General features: G+C 44.3%; 1 protein-coding gene across 1 annotated transcript in view; it reads right to left on the reverse strand.

Annotated features, from left to right (window-relative positions):
• Positions 1-13,009: 13,009 nt before the first annotated feature.
• The window catches only part of LOC126260738 (atrial natriuretic peptide receptor 3-like), a 368,052-nt gene continuing 358,523 nt past the window's right edge, over positions 13,010-22,538 (reverse strand). The window contains exon 3 of the mRNA XM_049958076.1: positions 13,010-13,259. Within this exon, the coding sequence (XP_049814033.1) occupies positions 13,010-13,259 (250 nt within the window). The remainder of the gene's footprint in view (positions 13,260-22,538) is intronic.

The following is a 22,538-nucleotide window of genomic DNA, read 5'->3' on the forward strand; positions in this document are numbered from 1 at the left end:
GGGACTTAACTTCTGAGGTCATCAGTCACCTAGAACTTAGAACTACTTAAGCCTAACTAACCTAAGGACATCACACACATCCATGCCCGAGGCAGGATTCGAACCTGCGAACGTAGTGGTCACGCGGTTCCAGACTGTAGCGCCTAGAACCGCTCGTCCACTCGGCCGGCTTACAGATTCGCAGCACCCAGCGGATGAAGGCACAGCAAATGCATCTATAGTTGGCCGCAAGTACTATTTTCCGTTAGTTAATACTCACTAACATACTCTAGAAATATTTGCCGATAGGTTTTCATTTGAGGTCCAACTATACTATAACCCTTTGAACCTTGGAACGTCCTAGACCAAGGGCGTCCTGCAATTTAGGATCCGCGCCCTGAGCTGGCACGAATGCCACGGCGCTCACCTTAATCACACAATTCCCACATCTTCACGACACGCAGTCTCAGTGTGAGGACGTGGAAGAGGGGCGGGGGAGGGGGGTGCAAAAGCGTTACCTTTAAATGGCAATGCCTTCCCACTGCATAAGACGCACTTTTATACACTGAAACGCCAAACAAACTGATATATGCATGCGTATTCAAATACAGAGATATGTAAACAGACAGAATACGGCGCTCCGGTCGGCAACGCCTTATAAGATAACAACTGTCTGGAGCAATTTTTAGATCGGTTACTGCTCCTACAATGGCAGGTTATCGTGAAATGGCAGGTTATCGTGATGAACTTGGTGTTATAGTGGACGCACGGGCGATGGGACACAACATCTCCAAGGTAGCGAAGTGAGAATTTTCCCGTACGACCATTCCATGAGTGTAAACAGACAGAATACGGCGCTCCGGTTGGGAACGCCTTTATAAGATAACAACTGTCTGGAGCAATTTTTAGATCGGTTACTGCTCCTACAATGGCAGGTTATCAAGATGAACTTGGTGTTATAGTGGACGCACGGGCGATGGGACACAACATCTCCAAGGTAGCGAAGTGAGAATTTTCCCGTACGACCATTCCACGAGTGTAAACAGACAGAATACGGCGCTCCGGTTGGGAACGCCTTTATAAGATAACAACTGTCTGGAGCAATTTTTAGATCGGTTACTGCTCCTACAATGGCAGGTTATCGTGAAATGGCAGGTTATCGTGATGAACTTGGTGTTATAGTGGACGCACGGGCGATGGGACACAACATCTCCAAGGTAGCAAAGTGAGAATTTTCCCGTACGACCATTCCACGAGTGTAAACAGACAGAATACGGCGCTCCGGTTGGGAACGCCTTTATAAGATAACAACTGTCTGGAGCAATTGTTAGATCGGTTACTGCTCCTACAATGGCAGGTTATCGTGAAATGGCAGGTTATCGTGATGAACTTGGTGTTATAGTGGACGCACGGGCGATGGGACACAACATCTCCAAGGTAGCGAAGTGAGAATTTTCCCGTACGACCATTCCACGAGTGTAAACAGACAGAATACGGCGCTCCGGTTGGGAACGCCTTTATAAGATAACAACTGTCTGGAGCAATTGTTAGATCGGTTACTGCTCCTACAATGGCAGGTTATCGTGATGAACTTGCTGTTATAGTGGACGCACGGGCGATGGGACACAGCATCTCCGAGGTAGCGAAGTGAGAATTTTCCCGTACGACCAACCCACGAGTGTACCGTGAATATCAGGATTCCGGTAAAACATCAAATCTCTGACATGGAGAAAGATTCTGTAAGAACGGGACCAACGACGACTGAAGAGAATCGTTCAACGTTACAGAAGTGCAAACCCTTCCGCAAATTGCTGCAGATTTCGATGCTGGGCCACCAACATGTGTCAGCGTGCTATGCATTCAACGAAACGTCATCGATATGGGTTTTCGCAGCTCAAGGCTCACTCGTGTGCCCTTGATGACTGCACGACACAAAGCTTCACTTTGGTCTGTTGATGTGTGTGTGAATTCCTTATCGACCAAACTGCTGAGGTCACCGGCCCTACACTTACACCCTGCTTAAACTAACTTAAACTGACTTATGCAAAGAACAACACACACACCCATGCCCGAGGGAGGAGTCGAACCACCGGCGGGAGGACCGCGCGATACCTGACATGGCGCCTCTAACCGCGCAGTCACTCCTCGCGCTCGCGGCGGCTGTTGAAGCCTGGGAACAGGTTGCCTGGTCGGACGAGTCTCGTTTCAAATGGTATCGAGCGGATGGAGGTGTACGGGTATGGAGACAACCTCATGAATCCATGGTCCCTGCATACCATCAGGGGACTCTTAACCCTAGTGGAGGATCTGTAATGGTGTGGGAAGTGTGCAGTTGGGGCGATATGGGACCGCTGATACGTCTAGATACATCTCTGACACGTGACACGTACCTAACCACCCTGTCTAGTCACCTGCTCCCATTCATGTGCATTGTGCATTCCTACGGACTTGAGCAATTCCAGCAGGGCAGTGTCACGCCCCACACGTCTGTAATTGCTACACAGCGGCTCCAGGAACACTCTTCTCAATTTCAACATTTCCGTTGGCCACCACACTCTTCAGACATGAACATTATCCAGCATATCTGGGATGCCTTGCAACGTGCTGTTCAGAAGGGATCTCCACCCCTTCATACTCTTACGCATTTATGGATAGCCCTGCGGGATTCATGGTGTCAATTCCCTCCAGCACTACTTCAGACACTAGTCGAGTCCATGCGACGTCCTGTTGTGGCACTTCAGCGTGCTCGCTGGGGTCCTATAGTATATGAGGCAGGTGTACCAGTTTCTTTGGTTCTTCAATATATTTCAAGTTTCTCAACAACATAGATTAAAAAAAAAGAGAAAAAACATAATTTTTATAATTTCGGCGCGGTGAAAACAGTATAATTTTTATCTGGAACAAACTGTTAGGATACGGACAGACGCAGGTAATTTCACAGATTTTTGTGTGCAATTTGCCACATAATTGCGACATATTTATTTTCATAATTGAAAAACGTCTTTCTCATTCATTTGTTAACCGAAATATTGTAGAATTTTTGTAATCTCGTTATCTAGATGTGACTGTCCTACCTGAGGAAAACAATGTAGATATCCTGGAGATTTTCAACATATTGGAATTTGTCTTTAAATGAGAAATACACTGCAAGATCAGTCAGTTAGATCTACACATGCACAGGGTCGCTTTCAACGGAAATAGCAAGCGATCTCGAAAACAGCTTGATGGCAAATACAAGATTATATAAATTGAAAGTGGTGGGGGGAGAAAGGAAACGAGAGGGAATTAACTACTGTTATCAGTTGTATCGGGACTTCATGTGATATCAGCGATGACGTGTAAAAATGTGTGCTAAACCAGGATTCGAACCCAGGATATGCTGCTGCCCAGGAAGTTGTGTTAATTACTACGCCATATCGATACAGTGTTTACTGCAATTGGGCCGACTACCTCGGCACGCATCCCGGCCGACTCACACTCCCACCTAGCGCCAGCCGTCCACAGTCCCCATCCATGTCCTCCATGGTCGCTACTTTGAGACTCCTGCTCCAGGTCAAAAGCAATTCTGCATCTGCATAGCAGGTGATGGATTCATTGCACACCGAGGCGAATCAGTTGTATGAATGAATGTGTGGAGCCTGTTCTTTCGAACATGTCTGGAAGAACAGTAGTTAATTCCCCCTTGTTCATATAATAGACGAGAGATCAGCCATGTCCTCAGAACGCTCAGAAAACTATCTTTGTAATTCTTTCAAGACCACAAAGAATTTTTCAGACTCAGTGGTTTTTTAAACGCCAATGAGCTTATGGAACTACAGGGTGATTCAAAAAGAATACCACAAGTTTAGGAATTTAAAACTCTGCAACGACAAAAGGCAGAGCTAAGCACTATCTGTCGGCGAATTAAGGGAGCTATAAAGTTTCATTTAGTTGTACATTTGTTCGCTTGAGGCGCTGTTGACTAGGCGTCTGCGTCAGTTGATGCTAAGATGGCGACCGCTCAACAGAAAGCTTTTTGTGTTGTTGAGTACGGCAGAAGTGAATCGACGACAGTTGTTCAGCGTGCATTTCGAACGAAGTATGGTGTTAAACCTCCTGATAGGTGGTGTATTAAACGTTGGTATAAACAGTTTACAGAGAATGGGTGTTTGTGCAAAGGGAAAAGTTCTGGACGGCCGAGAACGAGTGATGAAAATGTAGCACGCATCCAGCAAGCATTTGTTCGGAGCCCAGGAAAATCGACTCGCAGAGCTAGCAGAGAGTTGCAAATTCCACAATCAACTGTATGGAGAGTCCTACGTCAACTACCCGAGGCGATGGATCGGCCGCCAGGCAGCCCGTGACAGAGCACTTCATCACTGGCCTCCAAGAAGCCCTGATCTTACCCCCTGCGATTTTTTCTTGTGGGGGTATGTTAAGGATATGGTGTTTCGGCCACCTCTCCCAGCCACCATTGATGATTTGAAACGAGAAATAACAGCAGCTATCCAAACTGTTACGCCTGATATGCTACAGAGAGTGTGGAACGAGTTGGAGTATCGGGTTGATATTGCTCGAGTGTCTGGAGGGGGCCATATTGAACATCTCTGAACTTGTTTTTGAGTGAAAAAAAAACCTTCTTAAATACTCTTTGTAATGATGTATAACTGAAGGTTATATTATTTTTCTTTCATTAAATACACACTTTTAAAGTTGTGGTATTCTTTTTGAATCACCCTGTATAATGAGTCTGCCTGAATTTATCCATTTAACAATTCCATTTTCTTTTAAATGCATCCCCATGAAATCGGAGATAAGTCGTTTCTCACCATGCAGTGCCTCGCTGTGAGTAAAGTACAGTCAAGTCAATTTAAAATTCAAGGTCGGGAATCCATTTCGGATGTTCCAACGTTCGTTCCTACACTCGTTTTTCCTTCATAAATGCATTAAACAGTATAGGCTTCTGAATCGAAAAATCGTTCCAGGCATACCCCTTGACTTAACCAGCATACGTTGCAGTATTATATATTTTGTATCCCGCCTGGTAGGCGGCGCGTAATTCTGCTCCCGTAAACTGAAGGGTACGAAAAATGTGGGAAGCGAATAGGAGAAGGGAAAGTGGAAGTACTGCGTTACTGCGTATGTTAAATCTCTTTTACTGGTGTATGAACATGTACAAATAATACTACTTAACTTCGGCTGATATGACCACGTAGGTGCGAAGCTGCACAGGCATCATCGCTAACAGCTACTAGTAGTTGGATAAACTATCACTGAAGTAACAAAGTCTGTAATGGCTAGCCCCCTATGAAGTAGAAAGAATGTTGCCTCGGAATCAAATGGGCAGAATCTGGAGCGGTGCTCGTAGAGCTGCACAGCGCCAGCTAGAGGGCGCTGTCGTCGGTGTCGGTGTCGTAGTGCCAACCTAGCAGAGCTTTTTCATTGTAAACTGAATCTTTAAATTATTTCTGCAAGGTATTGTGATGTTATTGCGTAGGATATCTGCAGTATTCGTCGATTATGAGACTGCTTAATTGACACTGAGAATTCTCACCCCTCTCTTCCGTCATGCCCATCCACGATGGGTCACTAGACTGCCTCTTTCTGTGCAAACAGCTGCTGAACATGTGAAAGTCCTTCATGCCACAGACGAATAGCGAAGGGTTAACGGCTCTGAGACCACGATTCTGCCGAACTGAAGACAGTCGTTCCAAGTGAAAAATGCAACATCAGAATAATAAATTAAAAGTCGTGCTGTACGGGGTGTGGGGGTATTGTGTGTAGTGAACCGGGGACCTAGAAACGACGGAGAGGGTTCGTCCCGCCGTAGCCCTCAGTGGTTCACAACACCACAACAGGCCAAAGCAGTCCATCTTACTCACCGCCGCTCCACAACGAACCCAGGGTTATTGTGCGGTTCGGCCCCCAGTGGACCCCCCCCCCCCCCCGCCCCCTTCCTGGGAATGTCTCATACCAGACGAGTGTAACCCCAACTGTTTGCGTCGTGGGGTAATTATGGTGTACGCGCACGTGGAGACAGTGTTTGCGTAGCAGTCGCCGACGTAGTGTAACTGAGGCGGAATAAGGGGAACCAGCCCGCAATCGCCGAGGCAGATGGAAAACCGCCTAAAAACCATCCACAGACTGGCCGGCACACCGGACCTCGACACTAATCCGCCTGGCGGATTCATGCAGGGACCGGCACGCCTTCCCGCCCGGGAAGTAGCGCGTTAGACCGCGCGGCTAGCCGGGCAGGCTGTGCGCCTGGTACTCCCGAGAAGGACTGAGCAAAGCCAAGACAACACGAGCGTCCGCCGTCACACAGGCCGTACAGCTGGCTCGCATGGTGTTTGGCACGCTATGGCCGACGCCGTGCTAGACGAGCGCACTAACCTCAGGAAAATATTCACGAATTTACAGCCGGTCTTACTCTTAAAATAAACTGTCGGACAGTTCTTTCAGACAGCTGTCATGTTGGAACTGTGGTTCCCTTTCACTTCAGCGAATACAGTAGTTTAATAAATGACTGTAACGATTGAAGGACAGTTGCATAGGCGATGGACCGTGCACTTGGTCTTAGCACATATACCACAAACTGATAACACTTGCCAGACGAATGGGACACCCCAATTCCAAAATTTCACCGATGTTGGGCTTCTTGTATATCACCACATCATTCGTTTACCATGAGCTCTACAACCAGTTTGAAATAGATTCGCAGAAATGTAGAAAGTCTGCAGATTATACGCGTAAAGACTAACGTGGGATAGTTCTGACTGAGTTGGTAGATAAATTTAATTGGAAAGTCAGTGGTACAGAATGTGAAAACAGCGTTAATAAAACAATAGTTGACAAATATTAAACTTGCCATCTGGACGAATTGGACGAAAAGTGCAGGAGAGAGTTTTGTAATGCCAGGCACCCTTTTCATTGTCCTGCACGTGTGTTTCAATTTTTTCACATTCTTAGGTACAGAAATGGTCAATGACACACCATTACCACTACTGTACACATTATTAGCTGTACATAATATTTCGTAGCGAGGTACAGAGAGGACATGTATTGTCATAAGCCAAGAGTCAATTTATCTGCGAGGTATCTTTATTTCTACCGCTGCTCAAATTATTCGAATTATATATTTCTTTCAAATTCATAAAATCGGTTTCTAAGCCGCCCAAAAATTCTTTATTTTGGACGCTATATCGGGGATGCAAATTTATACAAACTTCGTGAAACTTTATGAGGAGCATCCTCGCTGATTTTCAACAGTTAAACGTGTGGGTGTCATTCTTATCTTGAAGACGACCCATGTGAATGTCGTTTCAAAACTGTAAACACAGATAGACAATGTGCCCAATGTAGCATTGGACTACCATTGATTGCAAGTATATGGAATGGCTGACGTCATAGCGAAGTAGAAGAAACATTGTAGTAGTTTGAACATGGAGAATTAACTATGAGAAACCTTTGTACAAGATGCGACCCGCACTTTCAGAAATATGACCAAAAGAAGATGAGTAAACCAACCAGGCTGTAGTCTTTAAACAGTTTTTCTCGAGTTGTTTACCTCATGTTCTTCACCGATCCATTACTGTGCGTGAGGTGGAAATCTACTTTTTTATGCCAGAAACGAAGCAGAAATCAAAGCCGTGTTTTTACACCAAAACAGGTGAAGGCGATTGCATCTGTCAGAACGGTTACTGCCTATGTTTTCTATCAGAAACGAATGATAAGCGTAAAACGGTAACTGCTGAATACTGCGTAAATTCTCTGGACCAACTGCATAAAATTACCTGAGAAGAAGTTCCATATCTAAGAGATGAAAAGCAACAACCATCATCAAAATTCTCCTTTCGGCACAGGTACCACTGGAAATGGGAAAAATGAAGATATCCCAAGTACGAACTCTTGGAGAACATTTCTGTTCACCTCATTTCCTCCCTCCAGTCTCCATACGCTACCGAACTAAAAGAAACTGGAAATAATCTCAGTCCAGAGCCATGGCAGCTGTTTTCTCAAGCTCTGAATCGCGCTTTATTGACGGAGATTTTAGGCTAGAGAAACAGAAGAATACGGTTGATTCCCTTTACTTTTATGGATTTACACCGAATTCCGTGGTTGTATAAAATAAATTTATATATGATTATATTAATCATACGCAGTCACTGCTATTGTTTTAATAGTTTCGAGATGATAACCAAGCGTCTTCAGCGGATAAAGTATGTGGTTTTACTGCAGTTTGTTAATTAGCTTTAAGTAACAGTTTTGCATTTGCAGTCAGGAACATTATTTATCGTTTTCAGACTTAGTGTAATTCTGCTGAAGTAAATTTCGGCCGGACATTTTAATGATGGATGGAAAATGTAGATCTGCCGTTGTCCAACACTTGGAGAAGGTGCAAAGACATTTGCTCGCAGGAGCAGTTGACAGAAGACACCGTAGTCAAAACACTTCCCCACCATTTCTCAGTTGTGCCACTGTGTTCCTTTGAACGCTTAGCTACTATTCAGCAATCTCAGAGACCCCTTGAACTCACTCCTGTTTAGAACACTTGGGTGCTGACTAGAGTGGTGTCCTCGCTTTGCATAGAGTAGATGAGATCTGAGCAGTCCGTAAGGATCCTACATACCTAGACGTCAAAGTTGTTTACTTTTTGATACGTGTATTTTTGCGTGGCTGCATATCGAACTGTGAACTGTCAGTAGTCATGCTCAAATAACTGCTGACTTGTAACCAGCAATAAAAATAATATTTGACCGCCGACAACGCTTCACGAATTACAGTTGTTCATGCTTGGGTAATGCTCGATTGAGGCACACCTGCTCGACAGCGCTCATATGTTAGGGACGCGTTCGGGAACCAAATTGCATTCTTCTGGAGACGATGTCCCCTTTAGTTCTTCGCACCGCGGTTTTTTCTTTTTTTTTTAGTTTACCGAAAAACCATATAAAATTTTCGCGTAAATATCACAGTAGTTAAAACAATTATTATAAACACCCAATATATCAATTAGTGTTGCAGCACGGTTTCTGATACTATTGACTTGTTATATCACTTATAGAAAAGAGATATTTGAGAGTGACAAAACAGATGAAACTTAATAATAAATGCAGTTTATTTACCTGAAACAATAATATCTTCTTCAGTCTATTATAAAAAGGAAGATATTCTGCAAACCTCGAACTAATAGTACTTACCCCATTTCTATGAATTACGTAACCATTTCTCTACATGGTAGACAATTAGTGATCCGAAAATCTCACTTTCTTACCGTAAAATACTGTGTATTTCGATGTCTAAATTCTTTTCCTTAGCTACACGTGCTGACGAGTATGACATTGTAACAGCAGGTTGTGGATAACGGGTATGACGGATTACACTGTACGTCTAACTGCCGATGAAGGCTTACTGCTCCAAACATATGCTATTTAGAATCTGTTACAGATTATGTTTTGATGAAGTTTTATTCGGATAATGGCACGAAAAAATTATGGTTTACTCTTAAACCTTAAGAAAAATGTGTCAACTATCACCAATCGTCTAATTTGAAAATTTCATGTACTGAGTTTTGTGCTTATCTGGTGATGCATTGCTTTAATTGGTGAAAAATTCTATAAACTGGACTCGAAATGAGGCAACAGGTTTTAGTAATTACAATGTGATGAATATCTATAGGGCATTATACACTGATTTGTTAAACAATTCCGAATGCAAATGTAACGTCTGTGCAAAACGGTTACAAAAGTAAAGGTATTAAGTGCCCATTTCGTATTAATTTCATTTCAAAACCTTGTGATTTCCTTGTGCAATACATCTGTTTCGTTCTATGTTGCATTGACGTTGATATAATTGCTAAAATGTTGCAGAAATTTAATCAAAAGCTCTTCTACTACAAGTAAGTGCATACCGAATGAAACAGTAAGTTTAACGTTTGCAGTCACTGTTTATTTACTTCCACAACGTGTTTTGAAATGTTTGAACTTCCATCATGAGGTGGATTTGCTTCGATTAATATGACATAAATGTGTTTTGATACGACTTCTTTCTCTACCGATATACACCACATGAATACCAACAAAGCCTGTAAACACTGGAGGATGTGTGATGGTATGTACCGAAAAAGGAGCTAGTGACCACTCGTTACATTGCCACGGGTTACGCCGAAATCGCAATACAAAAATACATGCCACATTAATCTACATAAATCCATTTAATGATGAAGATTTAAACCTGCGAATCGCGCTGTGGGAAATTATAAACAGTGACTGGTAAAACTAAACATGTTGTTTCATTCAGTATCTTTAACAGTCGTTGTGAAGCGTAACGAAAAATGTTCGCATTGGAAGTAAGTGTATATCCAGTATCTCTCCTACATTACATAGAAACTCATAAAGAAGCAAAAACTGCACCACAAAAATTCACGATTGCGTAAAGTCAGCATATCTTGTCAATGAAGGTTTTGGCTGATAATATTAAATTATATTTTGGAGACTTCGTAGGGAATCGTGGACGCTTCTAGTACTAATGAAAACAAACACCACTGAACTCAATATAATATTTGTATCAATACATGCCACGTAAGCTACAGTGCGAGAAACAGTAACCACAAATACTTTAATCACAAACGTCTATGCTCATTATTTCGACTTATAGGGATTGCTGCACCACCTTTCTGTTAAACGGTGTAAACATCTGTGGAGTAAGCTGCAATGCTAGTGAGTTAAGGAGATTTCAACAATATTTGCTTGAGAAAAGGATTGTCCTAAAAGTATAAGCATATGGACTCCCAATGAAACAAATAAATTTAAAACAATCAACAGAAACGGGGTCAGAGACGAAGAAGAGATAAATAAACGATATTAGTACGAGACTATCTCCTTCTCACAAGGGAACCTCGCCATCGCACCCCCCTCAGATTTAGTTATAAGTTGGCACAGTGGATAGGCCTTGAAAAACTGAACACAGATCAATAGAGAAAACAGGAAGAAGTTGTGTGGAACTATGAAAAAAATAAGCAAAATATACAAACTGAGTAGTCCATATGCAATATAGGCAAATCAAGGAGACTGTGAGCGCAGGAGCGCCGTGGTCCCGTGTTAGCGTGAGCAGCTGCGGAATGAGAGGTCCTTGGTTCAAGTCTTCCCTCGCGTGAAAAGTTTATTTTCGCGAAGTTATGATCTGTCCGTTCGTTCATTGACGTCTCTGTTCACTGTAATAAGTTTAGTGTCTCTGTTTTGTGACCGCACCGCAAAACTGTGCGATTAGTAGACGAAAGGACGTTCAAAAAAAAATGGTTCAAATGGCTCTGAGCACTATGGGACTTAACATCTATGGTCATCAGTCCCCTAGAACTTAGAACTACTTAAACCTAACTAACCTAAGGACAGCACACAACACCCAGCCATCACGAGGCAGAGAAAATCCCTGACCCCGCCGGGAATCGAACCCGGGAACCCGAGCGTGGGAAGCGAGAACGCTACCGCAACGAAAGGACGTGCCTCTCCAATTGGAACCGAGAACATTTCATCGCAAGGTCATAGGTCAACCGATTCCTCCTCAGGAAAACACGTCTGATATTCTATACGACACTGGTGACGGCATGTGCGTCACATGACAGGAATATAGGTTGTCGACCCACCTAACTCGTACACTTGATGAATGGGTACAAAGATTCTTCTACCTTGCCCGGTTTAGGTTTGCTTGTGGATGTGATAATCACTCCCAAAAAAGTGATGAAAACACATAAACTGCAACAAATGAATGCAACAGTTTCACAGTCGCACAGTTTTCCCTGTGCTCTGTCAAAACATATGTTTTTAACTTTTTCAAATTTTTACGCGTGTAGACCGTCAGATAGTGCATATGTCCAAACAAATCTGAACATGTCCTGGAATTTTGAAGAGCGAAGTTGATTATGTGTGGGTGCCTGAACTTTGATAATTGTCTGAAAATAAAAAATTAAACTTTTCACTCCAGGGTAGACTTGAACCAAGGGCCTCTCGTTCCGCAGCTGTTCATGCTAACCACAGGACCACGGCGCTTGTGAGTTCACACGATCCTTAATGTTGCCTATCTTGCCCATGGACTACTCAGTTTGTATATTTTGCTTATTGTTTTCATAGTTCCACACAACTTCTTCCTGTTTTCTCACCGAGCGAGGTGGCGCAGTGGTTAGCACACTGGACTCGCATTCGGGAGGACGACGGTTCAATCCCGCCTCCGGCCATCTTGATTTAGGTTTTCCGTGATTTCTCTAAATCGTTTCAGGCAAATGCCGGGATGGTTCCTTTGAAAGGGCATGGCCGATTTCCTTCCCAATCCTTCCCTAACCCGAGCTTGCGCTCCGTCTCTAATGACCTCGTTGTCGACGGGACGTTAAACACTAACCACCACCACCTGTTTTCTCGATTGATCTGTGTTCAGTTTTTCAAGGCCTATCCACTGTGCCAACTTATAACTAAATCTGAGGAGGGTGCGATGGGGAGGTTCCCTTGTCAGTAACAGACTACTTCTATATCCCTATTTATTTATTTATTTTGCGTGCAACGTCAGTTTTATTACGAAAAAACGAGTCTATTTTCCGTATAACATGATGATCATCCATCGCCCAGTTTCGCTGAACGACCTGTTTTCCAGATATTACATTCACTGTAAGCTTCTTCCGACCCGCAGATACTGATGCCCTGGAACGGTGTTCAAAGTGCCGAGTGGCCGCCATGAGAGGGTTATTCGTATGTGCTCTCTAGCAACCGCAAACGTAATCATAAAACAACAGCTCATAGGTCTTCACTCTGTTTTATGAAGTAGATGCTTCGACTACTAAAAGCCAAAGCAAATCCACATAACTGGAAAATGTTTGTAGATGGGTTTAATGCAGAACACCAGACTGTCCAGTGCCTTGTTACTGCTGTAGATCCAATGGAATCCACATCTTGTATCGTCAATGACTAGTTGGCCTTGTTGAACGGCGGCAGAGTATACCAAAAGAGAAGTATCCCTGGCAAGCAGCTGCTGGAAGCCACATCTTGTCACCCCGTAGATCCGGACTGGGCTAAGCTAGTGATTGAAAATGTATAGGCTGGTGTGGGTACTCACTCGTGTAGGTGAAGCCCAGCTCGGTTCGCAGGTACTCCACGTAGTTGCGATCCGGGTACTTCTCGATGTCGTACACGCCGTACGCGAGGCTTTCGTTCTTGAGGGCGCCGACCATCGTCTGCATGTACATTTTGCACGTGTCTTCTCCAGAGAGCGCCCGGTAGCCGTTTCTGTCGTAGATCAGCATTACTTTGCTCCAGTTGTACCTGCACAGAATCAACACACCAGTACAGATGTCTGCCCGCCAGTACTGGTTCCGAATGCTTTCTTTGAGATTACAGTATACTAGACAGCTGTTCAACAAGCATAACCACTCCCTGCTCAGCACCGAGTAATTGGTCATCTGTTGTGATTTTAAGAATCGTGGTGACACTTCTATGTAGATGTGGAACACTAACATTGAAATAATGACTGACGCGCTCTACCTTTCTGCAAGAACATAACTTTTGTTCGTTTTTACGTCAAATACTTCTCACCAATCTGGTGTCATTCAAACGAGTGTTTATTTTATACTTCTCAAATTACACTAAGTATTTATGTTGACAGTTTATATATTTTAGCCACAAATCTACCATAAATACAGTATACATTGTTTTTGTAGGGGGGCCTGTTTCGTGCAGTTTGAAAGGGGATGACAGTGGTTTTTAGATTATTGCTACCTTTAGGTGTCTTCAAACCTATTTATCGCTGTACCTGTTACAATTTTAAAAAAATATGATTTTTACACTTACTTCATATGGATCCTGTTAATCATTGTTAACTGCAAGCACGGAAACAAATGAGTGATACCAAAGATAATTATCAACGACTTAATTTAAAAGATAATTTAATTATCCCCGTGCTTTTATTAGTTGTTAAACCATTTTTTTTCACTAACCGGAGACATCTTTTGCTACTTAAACAGCGTTTGTATTGACCTGAAATTTATTTACGTTAGTTAATGTTTAATTCCTCTCTTTCTCGTATGACTACGAAGTCTTTCGCGACGGAGTCTCTTTCTCGTAATTACGTTGATATTTTCATTTTTTGTGCTTTTCTTTTTTTAACTTTGATTATTTAATTACTTTTAAAAATCATAATGACTGTACTTTAATTAATGTTACTACAGTATAGCTGTGGTAACTGCGGCAGCAATTTGAGCTTGCTCCAACATTATCGCTGGTCTAACGGATCAGACAAAATATTCATGATCCAAGGTATTATCTCTGCGTAAGCTGAAAGTAAGCGAGTTTCTAACATTCACTTTTTGTATAATTGACCAATAAGTATGAAATGAAAAAGTATACGATGGAATAAGATAAAATTATTAAGAAAAGAAACATTTTCAGTCATGTTGGTTATCTGATAACATTGATTAACTGATAACGTGAGACGGTGTTTGTTCTCACTACCAACGACTGTTATTACGTATTAACAGTTATATTAAGGAGTAGGCCTGTGTGAAAATTGTTATTAATGTATTAAGAGATATCTTTAAAGGAGTAGCCTGTATGAAAAGGATACACAGTGGACAATGATGTTTAATCAACCTTGAATGTAATTATTGAGTAATAGTTAATTTCTTCTTCGAAGAGCGCAAGTGTAGTGAATGCTTAGTGTGGTGTCACCGCTAGACACCACACTTGCAAGGTGGTAACTTAAATCGGCCGCGGTCCTGTAGTACATGTCGGACCCGCGTGTCGCCACTGTGTAATCGCAAACCTAGCGCCACCACATGGCAGGTCACAAGACACGGACATGGCCTCGGCCCAGTTGTACGGACGACATAGCTTGCGACCAGACCTACCAAGTCTTCCTCTCATTTGCCGAGAGACTGATAGAATAGCCTTCAGCTTATTCCATAGCTACTACCTAGCAAGGCGCCATTTGTATCAGGGCTTATAGCTTACTACTATTCAAGAGATGTATTCCAACAAGAGAATAAAGTTAAGTATATTATTCCAGCTACGTACTTTTCTTCTTATTCATTAATAAGTCTCATGTTCCAGTACTTCACGCCCGTCTGCGTTAGTTTAGCGTGCACTTTCAGCCACTTCGATCTACAAGGTGTTGGCCCCGCTGCCGACACATCACATGGCGACGAGAGAAAGTGTTTTTTCTGCTTTGGACTGATTTGTTCTTTTCCCCTTTTTGTGCTCTGATTTGCTTGTGTCATGGCTTCGCCACAATCTCCAGATGTACTGTCCGAATTTTTTCGCTTGCAGAATCAGCAGACGCAGGCGTTATTGGAAGCCCTTGGACAGCTCGTCCAGGGTCAACGTGCGCTGCAAACCGATGCGGCAGCCGCCGCTTCATCGCTACCGCAGCCACACAACGCTGTCGCACCGCCATTTAGGCCCTTTGAGGCCGAGTGCGAAACCTGGACTGAGTGGGCCAGCCAGTTCCAGTTTCATCTCGCGGCATACAGAATTCAAGGTAAAGAGCGGCAGCCGTTTTTGCTTTCTTGTGTCGGTGTGTCTACCTACCGTGTGATAGTGAAATTGTTTCCCCGACGCGACGTAGCAACTCTGACCTACGAGGAAATTTTGTCGGCTTTAGATGCCTATTTCAAAGAAACAGTAAATGTAGTTGCAAAACGGTATACGTTCTTTCGTACAAAACGTACGGCCGGTCAGACTAATAGGGAGTGGGTTGCAACTTTGCAAGGACTTACTAGGGAGTGCGCCTTTGAATGTGAATGTGGCCTCCCATATTCAGATACTATGGTGCGTGATGCAATAGCACAGAACGTTTCTGATGTTCGCATACGGGAACAGATTTTGAAACTCGTAAATCCCTCCCTTCAACAAGTGATAGACATATTGGATAGGCAAGACACACTTGACTTTGCTCAGGACTCATTTGAAACTTCGCCAGCAGTGTGTCACATTAATCAGCCCGCCGGGCCCGCTGCACGGGACGCTAAGCGGCCCTCGCGCCCGTCGCAGCCGCGCTCGCAAACACGTGCGCCGCGTAAGCAAGCAACTGCAGTGCAATCATGCCCGCGGTGTGCAACTAGACATTCGCGTGAAAATTGCCCGTCACGTCAAGCTATTTGCTTTTACTGTCAAAAGAAGGGACATGTTCAAAGTGTTTGCCAGAAAAAGCTTAGATCAGACAATCGCAATAATTCCGGGCCTTTTGCTTCGCGCCGGAATCGAACCCAGGACAATCAGGCTCGTGGACCTTCGCCCATGGACATTAATGTAGTTCATTCCCACCCGTCCAGTGACACTTTAGCTAACAGTGACTGTGTTCGTCCCACCCAAAGTGTGTGTCGACGTCGCAGGAAATCCCGTAAAGTCGCAAGTGCTTCTGTACCTGTATCAGTTCAATTTGCACGTGACAGTCGCTCTTGTCGTCAGCAGGACAATAAACTTTTTGTGGACTTAGACTTTGAAGGCAAAGTCATCCCATTCCAGCTCGATACCGGAGCTGCAGTTTCATTGATTAATCACGACACGTACAAACAACTGGGCCAACCGCCGTTGCGTGCCGCAAATGTTAAGTTACATAGTTACTCAGGACAGCATATACCTGTGTTAGGACAGTGCAGCCTTCTTGCAACATACAAGGGACAAACAAAACTTGTATCATTTTACGTTCTTCGTTCTTCTAGTGCAGTGAACTTGTTTGGTTTAGATTTGTTTCAATTGTTTAATTTGTCTATAGTAAATCAGGTCCTATCAGTGAATCAGACTGTGCCTTCCGCCAGTGTTTCTAGTCTTTGTGAAGAATTTGCAGACATTTTTGCACCGGGCCTTGGTTGCGCTAAGAACTATGCTGCACATTTGGAATTGAAAGACAACGCGCAACCGAAATTTTTCAGAGCGCGCAATGTTCCCCACGCATTGCGTGATGAGGTCGCAAGAACATTGGCCGATTTAGAATCTCAAGGTGTAATTGAACGTGTGCAGGCTTCTCTCTGGGCCTCACCCTTAGTAATTTTGCCAAAACCTTCCGGAAAATTGAGACTTTGTGTGGACTTCAAGGCCACTGTGAATCCACAACTTGTGACTGCTACTTTTCCTTTGCCCCGCCCGGAAGATCTTTTTGACAAACTGTGCCCGGGAAAATATTTTTCAAAATTGGACCTAGCAGATGCGTACTTGCAGATACCTGTGGACGAAGACTCCCAGCGCGTCTTGGTGGTAAACACGCATCTTGGCTTGTATCGCTTCAAAAGACTGCCATTCGGGTGTGCATCCGCCCCTGCATTGTTTCAGCAATATTTACAAACTATTTGTGCGTCGGTCCCTACTGCTGCGAACTATCTGGACGATATTGTGATCTCCGGACAGACAGAAGCCGAACATTTGCAAAATCTCCGAACATTATTTCAGGTCTTGCGTCAGAATGGTCTTCGCTTGAGAAAGGACAAATGTGTGTTCTTTGCTCGGGACTTACCCTACCTGGGGCATGTCATAAATGCCCAAGGTATACATCCGAGTCCAGAGCACCTCCGTGCCATACAGGACTTACCTGCTCCGCAGAACTTAAAACAGCTACAGAGTGTGCTGGGTAAAATTACTTATTATTCAAAGTTTTTGCGCAATGCTTCTTCCATTTCAGCTCCGCTTCATCGCTTACGCCGTAAAGGTGTTCCGTTCGTCTGGACGACGGAATGCGAACGCGCCTTTCGCCAGTTGAAATCGGCGTTACTTTCCAATACTTGCCTTACGCCATTCGATCCCCGAAAACCCCTTTTGTTGATGGTAGATGCATCGGATTTCGGGATCGGTGCTGTGCTTGCGCACAAAGATGGCTCGCATGATCGCCCTATTGCCTTTGCGTCCAAATTGCTCTCATCTGCGCAAAGAAATTATTCCCAGATAGAGAAAGAAGCTTTAGCTCTCGTGTTTGGTGTTACCAAGTTCCATGACTTCTTGTATGGTCGTCACTTTACCATCATCACAGACCACAAACCGTTGACATCGCTTTTTCATCCGCACAAGCCTGTACCTCCACGTACAGCGCAGAAATTCATTCGCTGGTCACTTTTTCTCTCGCAGTACCGCTACGATATTTTGTATCGGTCCACTGCTCAGCACGGAAACGCTGATGCGTTGTCCCGTTTGCCTGTTGCTGAGGATAAAGCATTCGATTCTTCCGAACTTGCTTGCATGTTCATTGATTCGGAAGCCGATGACGTGGTCGCATCGTTTCCGATTGATTTTCGTCGTGTAGCTACAGCCACAGCTGCTGACCCTGTCCTTGCTACTGTTTTGCGTTTTGTTGCTACGCAATGGCCCTTGTCAAAGTCACGGATCGAAGATCCTTTGGTTCGCCGTTTTTTTGCTCACAAGGAGAGACTTTTTGTACGACGTGGTGTTTTGTTGTTGCGTTCCGATAATGATCAATCCCGAGTCGTAGTCCCACGTTCGTTGCAGTCCTCTGTCTTAAAGCTTCTTCACCAAGGACATTGGGGTATAGTGCGTACGAAACAACTTGCTCGTCAGCACTGTACTTGGTTCGGAATCGATGCTGCGATTACGAATATGTGCTCCTCTTGCGTGGCGTGTGCCGAACAACAATCCGCACCGCCGCGGAAATTCTTTGCATGGCCGAAAGCCACTTCCCCTTGGCAACGCTTGCACATCGATTTTGCTGGTCCATTCTGGAATGCTCGATGGTTGGTTGTGGTCGATGCTTTCAGTAATTTTCCTTTTGTTGTCCGGATGTCTTCCACGACGTCTTCTGCCACAATCCAAGCCTTGTCTGCTATCTTTTGCATTGAAGGTCTTCCGCAGACTATTGTTTCCGACAATGGCCCACAATTCATGTCCGCAGACTTTCAGTCATTCTGCAAGGCCAATGGTATTCAACATCTGACATCCGCGCCGTTTTCGCCTCAGTCCAACGGTGCCGCGGAACGATTGGTCCGGACTTTCAAGTCACAGATGTTGAAATTGAAAGAATCGCATTCTCGGGAGGACGCTTTGTTACTCTTTTTGTCATCGTATCGCTCTCAGCCCCGCGATGGTCGCTCGCCGGCTGAATTGCTCCATGGTCGATCTCATCGCACCCTGATGTCTTTGCTACATCCGCCGCATCAGGTTCCTGTGCAGCGGCAGGCTCCTGCTTTTGCTCTTGGCGACGTTGTCTATTATCGCAATTATCGCGGTTCACGGCGTTGGCTCGCAGGGCGCATTCTTCGCTGCCTCGGCCGCGCGATGTATTTGGTTTTGGGGGCCTCTGGTGAGGTGCGTCGGCATCTCAATCAGCTGCGCCTCTGTCGTCGCCTGGGTTCTGCCGCTCCCCGTCTGCTTTCAGCGACGGAGCCGTCAGGTCAGCGCCTTGGGGACCCATCTACTGGCTCGCCTCATCCCCAGGTGTTGCCGACGCTGCCTTCCATTTTGCCCCATGGCGTCGCACCGCCGCCGCAGCCGCCGCCGGCGCCGCCCGCAGTGGACGCGTCGCTGCAACCGCCTGGCGCCTCCCTGGGTCACGCGCCGCCGCTCGCTTCCCGTGCCCAGCCGTCCTCCGCCATGGACCTCTTGCCCGCTCCGGACCAGATGTCGTCTTCGCCCGTCGGGTGCTCCGACCACATGGAGGTCGACCCTTCTGTCTCATTCCGTGCGCATACACCTCGTGTTGACGTGCACCCTGGACTAGGTTTGCAGGCGTTTCCTAGCTCCCCTCGGACCGAATGGCCGGGTGCGGGTGGCACGGCCTCGCCTGTTGTTAGGCTCGCCACCTCGTCGCATACGTCAACATGGGGTCCTCCCCACGGCGGGCGGAAGCCTTATCTCACGACCGTTCGCCGATTTGCGGGGGAGGAATGTGGTGTCACCGCTAGACACCACACTTGCAAGGTGGTAACTTAAATCGGCCGCGGTCCTGTAGTACATGTCGGACCCGCGTGTCGCCACTGTGTAATCGCAAACCTAGCGCCACCACATGGCAGGTCACAAGACACGGACATGACCTCGGCCCAGTTGTACGGACGACATAGCTTGCGACCAGACCTACCAAGTCTTCCTCTCATTTGCCGAGAGACTGATAGAATAGCCTTCAGCTTATTCCATAGCTACTACCTAGCAAGGCGCCATTTGTATCAGGGCTTATAGCTTACTACTATTCAAGAGATGTATTCCAACAAGAGAATAAAGTTAAGTATATTATTCCAGCTACGTACTTTTCTTCTTATTCATTAATAAGTCTCATGTTCCAGTACTTCACGCCCGTCTGCGTTAGTTTAGCGTGCACTTTCAGCCACTTCGATCTACAAGGTGTTGGCCCCGCTGCCGACACATCACTTAGCGAGATGTAAGCTGAATTGTGGGATAAATACTCCAGTGGTTCCTTAGAACAAATAAAAACAGGTACATAAAATTTTTGTATGCAGCTGAATTGTACTGATACTTAGTAAGTGAAGTGACGAGGACAGAAAGGATATTTATTATGTATATTTATATAATATGGACTAATAGCCTTAAATGATGAATGTACAGGTGGTTATTCTAGTAAGGAGTAGTTTAAGGGAAAGTTAAATGGTTTAGGGAAGTTCATATGTTTACACTGTATGACACTTTTTTATTTATTGCATTGTCCGTAAACTGTGCTGAGAATGAGATGATTTAGTGAGGCCCTCTGTTATAATTAATAATTTTGGGCCAGATTTTAATGATGAGTCATATTTTTTTCCTGTACATTACAGCGAATTTTACAGTAAGTTATACACGAATCCAGGTACTGTAGAAAAATGTGTTTTTATTTTTCACAAGATGTCACAATTACATCGTTTTTAGTAATAGGTCGTATTTAGGACAAATTTTACCATAACAGGTCATATTTATGGCCAACATTTGCCAAAAATACTTATACAGGGAGTAACGGGTATAAGGGCAGATATCTATATGTGTGGTACCTTAATATGTACACACATCACTGAGTTGGTTGTTTCTTCTCTGCGTTGAACAGTCTTGCTGCGAACATATCACATTCTTTACTATCTGATTCTTTACGCACGGTCGTAACTGTACCACTAGCAAGGGGAGGCCGCCAATTGTGAAATTCAGTTTCGATTCATACTGCGCATAATAAAAGCTCATGGCCAGAGGTGTAATGTGGCAAAGCACCAAGATGCACTTCTCAGCCGTTGTCGAGAAAATCGACAGTTAAAAGAAACCGTTGCGGTGAAGTACTCTCTACGATTTATAACTTTCCACAGCGTCGTGGCGCAGCGGTAAGCGCTCGGGTTTGTAATCTGAAGGTCGCCGGATCGAATCTCGCACGATGTAACTTTTTTTTTAGTATTTGTTTCTTATAATTCAAATATATATATATATATATATATATATATATATATATATATATATATATATATATAATAAGTTGTTGAAAGTCGTTTGTCGTGGAAAAACTGGCGACTTCGAACATCATTATCTTTTCCGCAAACAAAGTTGTATTTCACAAATGTTATTAATTGTCTTCATAATGTTAACCACGTATAGTTAACGGAAGATGTAGAAACGATATTCCGAAACAAATAAGTATAGCGTAAGTCAAACGTTCGAATTGGAATAGAGACCCCACTAACACAAATTCGTTGTGGCAGGTATGAAATATAAACTCCGTTACTCGCTCGTTACACTTGAAGGACAGATGTTGAATGGGCCGAAACGAGCCGCCGCATAACAGCGTAGTTGTGTGCTAACTTCGGAAGAAGGTAGATGCGGTCCCTAGCGCAACTTATAACATCGTCGAAAATCAGTGCGGACGGGAGAGCTTTGGTACACCCTGTTAAAAAAACGGAAAAATGGAGGCGGTACAATTGGAGAGCGATCCGCCTTCACCAACATGCATAAGCAATTCATTAATAGTTATACATATGAATTACAAGAAACTAATAATAAAAAAAAATCGCTCGGTGCGAGATTCGATCCGGCGACCTTCGGATTACGAACCCGAGCGCTTACCGCTGCGCCACGACGCTGTAGAAAACTATTAATCGTAGAGAGTATTTCACCGCAACGGTTTCTTTTAACTGTCGATTTTCTCGACAACGGCTGAGAAGTGCATCTTTGTGCTTTGCCACATTACACCTCTGGCCATGAGCTTTTATTATGCGCAGTATGAAACGAATCTGAATTTCACAATTGGCGGCCTCCCCTTGTAAGATGACTACACCTGCCAGTACAGACCAGCCATTTTGCTACCAGGTGCCCACAACTCAACATCTGACCTGTGCTTAGGGGAAAATAAGCATCAATTTCTTTCTCTTCTCACGTTTACTTGGAGGTTCTACCCAACCTAAAAACAAACGACGTGTAATAGCGATAATTATTAGACTGTCTGTGACATAAATACTAATGTAATGTTGTTCTATACACCGTTCTGAGTCACCAATAGAAATATCTTCACATACGCCCGTTAGGCCCTATATTTGTGGCATATTTAAGGACACAAAAATGAAAACATGAAAATGTTGCTCACACGACAATGTTTCAAATGATGTTGTCACATATAAACACAACAATTATTAAAAGGCATTATTTATCAGG

Source organism: Schistocerca nitens, chromosome 5 (genome assembly GCF_023898315.1).
Source record: "Schistocerca nitens isolate TAMUIC-IGC-003100 chromosome 5, iqSchNite1.1, whole genome shotgun sequence".
NCBI classification, from domain to species: Eukaryota; Metazoa; Arthropoda; class Insecta; order Orthoptera; family Acrididae; genus Schistocerca; species Schistocerca nitens.